The 6,182-nt window shown below is 42.3% G+C and overlaps 1 protein-coding gene across 1 annotated transcript; it reads left to right on the forward strand.

The window, feature by feature from the left end:
• The first annotated feature begins 4,983 nt into the window (after positions 1–4,983).
• On the forward strand, positions 4,984–5,586 carry LOC4352168 (uncharacterized). Its single transcript, XM_015763918.3, has one exon. The coding sequence runs from the start codon at positions 5,047–5,049 to the stop codon at positions 5,320–5,322; it is 276 nt and encodes a 91-aa protein (XP_015619404.1). The 5' UTR covers positions 4,984–5,046; the 3' UTR covers positions 5,323–5,586.
• The last annotated feature ends 596 nt before the right edge of the window (positions 5,587–6,182 follow it).

Consider the following 6,182-nt stretch of genomic DNA (forward strand, 5'->3'; position numbering starts at 1 on the left):
TCGGTTTCGAGGGATGCAGCTCGGTTTGGCTAGGGTTAGGGGCGGCACGGATTGAAGGAGGAGGTGATGCGGGCGAGCAGGAGCTGCGCAACGGCGGTGATGCGGTGGAGGCGGGGTGGGAGGAGGTCTCGCTCGTTAAGCCGCCACTACAGCTTCCCTCTTGCACAGCAACCGAGGCAGCGTTGAAGTCGGAGTCAGCGTTGGAGGCAGCGGTGGCGGCGGCGCAGGTGGAGGGAAGCGGCGGAGCGAGCGGGAGCGGGGAGGGTAGCGCCGACAAGTGGCGTGGGGAGGCAGAGGGAAGAGGCGCGCGGCGTGAGGAGCGCGGCGCAGGCGGAGAGAAGCGGCCGAGAAAGCGGTGGTTTGTGGGTTTTCTCGTTTCTTTTTCTTTTTCTTTCTCCCGGACGACGTGGGTTCGGTTTGTGGAGACGTGATAAGGAGTGGGTCCAGGTGGCTGGGTGGGTTGGATCCAGGATTGTAGGATTGCAGGATTGTGGATGAACTCATACTTTTTATATTAGTAGAGATGTACCAAACATTACATAAGTTTGTTTGGTGCGCGGTATCTCCACATGTGTACTTATCTGATTGCAGGCTCTATCTGCACCCACGTCCACGTCCATACATGCAATAATCATGTGGTTTATGACAATCAAACGGCTCACCGACGTGTTGTTGGTTAACGCCAAATCGTGCGCGCGCACACTAATCAAATTTTGCGATTATGGAACGGTAAACGTTGCAAGGCAGGCATAATAATTGTACTAGCTGACAACAGCAAGTAGTTACCGAAGCCGTCCGGAAAGACACGGCACAGAAAAATGAAGTTACGGAAGAGATCGTTTTCTTTCGGGTGAGTTTTGCTTCGGGCTCAGTTTAGTTCTCGATGTTTTAAATCATCCAAACAAGTCCTCCAAATTAATCATTTGGGTTAATATAGTCTTTGGACCTAAAAACAAATGCTACGTGAGTATGCCAAGTCATCCTCGCATGCAGCGTTATGAATGAAATTAGCATTCTACCCTTATATATCATATCATATAGAAAAGAAAGAAAAGATACAAACAGAAATCGTAAGTGACAAAGGAATTTATACGATCAGTGCTTGGCTACAGCAATCGCAAGTGACAATTCTATAACGATCATACATGTGTGAAACAACTATCTTCTTTTTTTCTTTCTTTTCTATTGGTACATAAGGGTAGAATGGTCATTTCATTCATACCGTTGCATGTGAGGATGATTTGGCATGCTCACGTGACACTTTTTGTGGGTCCAAGTACTATATTAACCCAAATGATTAATTTGGAGAACTAGTTTAGACAATTTAAAACCTCAAGTACTAAACTAAGTCCGAAACGAAACTTCAGAGACCGTATTAGCTATTCACCCTTTTCTTTTCCCCACAAGCTCTTAATGGCCTCTACGTACCCTTCCATCTGGGAATTGAACTATTGATGTATAAAATTCCTTTGAAACCATAATGTGATATTTTGCATATTCCAGATAGGGCGCAAATTAATTAGGAACAAAGCTAAATTTCGGCGGAGTACGTAAACATATCTGTGTGAGCTTTATTACATAGTTTAATTGATGAGATAACTATCAGTAAAATATTGGTCCTGGTAAACGTATTGACTAGAATTGGTCCATCGATCGATCTTGAGATAATATAGAGTAATTTTTCTCTAGGTCTGCATACGCATGTTGTTCATTATCGTGCGTACGTGCATCTTATTACGTCTGATAATTTGTGATAATATATAATTCAGGGTAAGAATATCCTGCTGTGTGCTGACCATTGACTTCTTTAGGTTGGATTAATCATAATTATTGTTTCGCTTATGTTGATATTATAAACCTTACAGGCTTATAATATCATCATTATTGTTTAGCCCAAAAAATGGAAAAGAGGTTAGGAAATTGGTCTGGTTGTTCTGTCTCTCATGCAGGGAGAGCTGTACATATCAATGCCTGTCTCTCATCGATTCCCTCGTATGCTATGGGGTTCTATCAGCTGTATGAGGGGATTCATCAGAAATTTAATTCAATTCGAGGTAGATACTGCTGGGCTGGTAACAAACAAGGGAGAAAATACCATATGATGAAATGGGCAGATTTGATCTTCCCAAAAGAGTTTGTAGGGTTGGGTCTTACTGAAACTAGAATGTTTAACATTGCTTTGTTGGCTAAATGGTTGGTTAAGGTTGAATCTCCTGATGGTAGTCTCTGTTTTGAGCTATTAAGAAAGAAATACTTGTGTTCTGGGGGAGTCTTTCAGTGCTCTACTGAAGGTGCTTCTCAGTTTTGGTCTGGGATTCTTAATACAAGAAAATGAATGATGCTTGGTTCTGAATTGAATAGAAGATTGGTGATGGTTCCCATATTTGGTTCTGGCTAGATGTTTGGTATGGGTCTTGCCCTCTGAAAACAAGTTTTCATGAGATTTTTGAGATATGCAACCAACAATCAATCACAATTCTGAGCTGAAACAGATAGGTATAGGTGGTTTATCTTTTAGGAGAACTTTTGGCCCTCTGGAACTTGACCAATGGCAGCAGGTTAGGACAATCCTAGAAGAGCTAGAGTTGACTGACTCTCCTGATATTTTGAAATGGGGTTTGACAGCTAGTAAGAGATTTACTACCAACTCTTTATACAGAGCTATGGCTTTTAGATGGGTGAAAGATGAGATGCTACAACTAATCTGGAAATCTCCCTGTCCCATAAAAATTAAACATTTCCTTTGGTTGGCAAGTAGAGATAGGATCCAATCTTGTGAACAATTGAAAAAGAAAGGTTGGGATGGTTCAGAACTTTGTATGCTATGCAATACTATTGAATCTACCAATCACATTCTTTTAACTGTCCAATGGCAATTTTTGCTTGCTGCATTTGTAGAGATGTTGTGAACTGGGATACTGTCCCCTGCAGCTTTGAAGAGTTTTTCTTGCTAATAAAACATAATGCTTGTAGTAATAGAAGAGCTTTGGTTTCTTTGCTTGCTGCTATCTGTTGGGTTCTTTGGACCACAAGAAACAATATGATATTCAGATCTCAATTGGTGTATTCCCCCCTAATGCTTCCTTTTTGTATTGCTTCTTATTTGCTGCAGTGGAAGGTTTTAGGGCATACTGAAGAAGCTAGCACGATGATGGTTGTGGCAGAGAAGATGAAGACCGCTGCTGCCAACTCTGAAAGTGATAGGCTGGGTATTGGGTGATAGATTAGTTAAGAGGTTCCCTAAGTTGTGGCACTATCCTCTATCTACTGAAGTTGTGATGTTTGAAATCTGCTTGTACTGGCAGCCCTTTTGGTTCTTTTAGTTGTGTTGCTGCTTTTAGAGCTGGTAGTAAGTTTTGGAGTCTGTCTGTTTTCCTTTAGGAGGGCTTTGACCCTCCCTACGCTGTAAACCTGGTGTCTAGATTTTCCCAGCACAAACCTTTTGGCTTTCAATAGGCTTATGAGCAATAAAAAATAATTCTTAATGATAATATGTTTCTTAGCAATTTAAAAGAAAATGTTAGAAAATAAACTACAACGAAAGAAAACATAAGATCAACTCCAAACTGATGTTTAAAATTCAAAATTTGAATGTGGCGTAATTATAAGCCGAAGGGTAATCAGTGGGTGGCTAGCTAGGAGCATGTCACCATTGAAAGCCCGTTAATGGAGAGATATTGAAAGATAACCTATTATCGTACCCTGCTGACAACCAAATTAAGCTAGTTCAAATTAATGAAGTTTGGAGCCAACAGTTGATCACGCACACCGACTGGGCAACTGACATGCATGCAATCTCTACTATGGGCTCCTTCAGAATTTATTCCATCAATTTTCCCCTTTTGTTGAATTTGTTGGTTGGCTGGTTATGATTTTTTAGGGCTATTTTTCGCACCATTGACTATTGATTAGAAATACCTGGCAAGCTAAGTAATCAATTTGCATTTGACGTACTGTAAATCTGTAATCAGGGTGTGAAAAACCGCCGGTAACCGCGCGGTTACCGCGGTTACCGCCCGTACCGCGGGGGTACGGTTACCCGTACCGCGCGGTACGGTTTAATAAAATTCGTCCAAATTCAAAAATTTAAAAAAAAAGAAAAAAATCAAAAAAAATAGTGAAGGTAGTGCTTGATTTATAGTGTTTTATGGTGAAGAAATTTCTCAAAAAAGAGTAATATTTATTCAAATTTGAGAGCAAAACGGAGAATAAATTTGAAAATTGGAAAAAGAAAAAAAAATGGGCCGGCCCGTTACTGTGCAACCCATTACACATCGCGCGGTAACCGCGCCAAACCGCGTGGTTACCGCGTCAAACCGCGCGGTAACCGCGCCAAACCGCGCGGTTTGCCCGAATTTTTGAATTCAAATTTCGATTTGTAAATTTGTCGCGGTTTTGCGCGGTTACCGCGGTTACCGCCGTACCGCCGGGTGGCGGTAACCGGGCCCCCAGCGGTTTTTGAAACCCTGACTGTAATCGTATATCTGTTATTGTAATGGAGATCAACATGAATGTATCGGAGTTGACTTGACTCATTGCATTTAGACTTGCAATGCAAGGAGAATATATATCACATGCATCATGGATATGATTAATTAAAATCCTTGTGCTGCACTGCTGGCTAAGCTAGTTGCTGGGCCATTTTACTTAATTTGGTACGTACAAACTGCATGGAGAAAATTATTTAATGACGTTGTCTCAGGTGATTTATATATGTGTGTGTTTAACTAAATCAGAAGCTATATTTGACCTTACAAGCACAAGAGGAATAACGGCACATAGTTTGAATGAACTAATATATTATGTCATACCACCCTCCATCTTTGAAGTCAATACAGAGATATGATAAACGACGAATACGGTGCATGTTACCTGCACGCAAAATCCAGTGATCGATACACACAGATATATACAAGTACATATATTAGCAAGCTTCAGCATCAGTTGCCTAGCTATAAATAGCGTCATTGCCTGAAATTTTCCCTATCACATCTCACATCTTAATTCCTCTTCTGACCAAGATCCAAAGAAAGTTACAAAGCCCATATGATGGTGGCCTCCCCTGTGAAGGTGGCCGTCGTCGCCGCCGTGTGCGTCGTGCTGGTCGTGCTGTCTTCTTCCCCGGCGCCGGCGGCGGCGCAGATGATCTGCAGCAAGTGTGACCAGTACTGCAACTCGTCGTGCGCCGGTGGGATGGGTGGCTGCAGCGGCGCCTGCACTGACCCAGCGTCCTCCTCATGCACGAGCTGCAAGCAGGCCTACTACTACAAGTGCATGAACTACTGCGGCTCCTACTGCCGCTCCAACTGCGTCAACAGCTGAACCAAATATTATATGCGAATTCTCCCCCTGAATTAGAAGCTTGTTGCTATGGCTCCATGTAGATAAATAAGCGAATGCTAGCTGCATGCGCGCTTGTGCTTGCATATGGTGGATGTATGCCCCTACTATGTACAACTTCATATATATATGTGAAAGTTGCATGTGTCTTCTGTCGAAAAATGTTCCGTCGTTTCTTGTACGTAACTCGGTCAATCAGTTATGAAAGATCGAATGTAATAAAATTTAACAGAATAGATTATGATCTATGCGATATCACTTTACAAACATATGCACGTAATTTCTATCTGCAAGCTGTTTTAACCGTAAGTACAAATATATACTCCGTTAAGTAGTATGCACATATCGATCCGCAACCAGTGGGCCGTGCCTGCCCAGTCTGTTTGCATCTCCTTCTTGGGCCAACACCTCATCTTGTAGGTCGGCACGGGTTTGGCCTTGCCAGCCCATATACTTTTTCCATGTAATTTTCTCAATTTTCCCGATTTCCTTCATATATTCCTCATATTTATCCTATCTTTCCAACATATTTTCTATATTTCCTAAATTTTTCCCTTTTTTCCCTCAAATTTCAGTTTTTTGTGGACCACGGCAACTGGTGGGTCGGCCGACAGCCCGTTTTTTAGGGTTTGCAATTTTGCCCCCACTTTTCCAAAACAAACAAGTCGTTTGCCCTTACTTTTAACGGCTGTTCGATAGACCCCACATTTTTGTGTTACAGAAAGGCAAATGAAAAAATCAAAAAAGTGTGCAGTGAATAGATAGGGATTGAGTCCTCTCCTGCCCACCGAGTGTGCAGTGAACAACAAAACCCTAGACCTACACGGCGGCGGCGGCGAGCG

Source organism: Oryza sativa, chromosome 12, assembly GCF_034140825.1.
Source record: "Oryza sativa Japonica Group chromosome 12, ASM3414082v1".
Classification (NCBI taxonomy): domain Eukaryota; kingdom Viridiplantae; phylum Streptophyta; class Magnoliopsida; order Poales; family Poaceae; genus Oryza; species Oryza sativa.

Excerpts from the sequence above, each read along its gene's own strand:
- LOC4352168 (XM_015763918.3), top strand. The coding sequence starts at position 5,047 with ATGATGGTGGCCTCCCCTGTGAAGGTGGCCGTCGTCGCCGCCGTGTGC.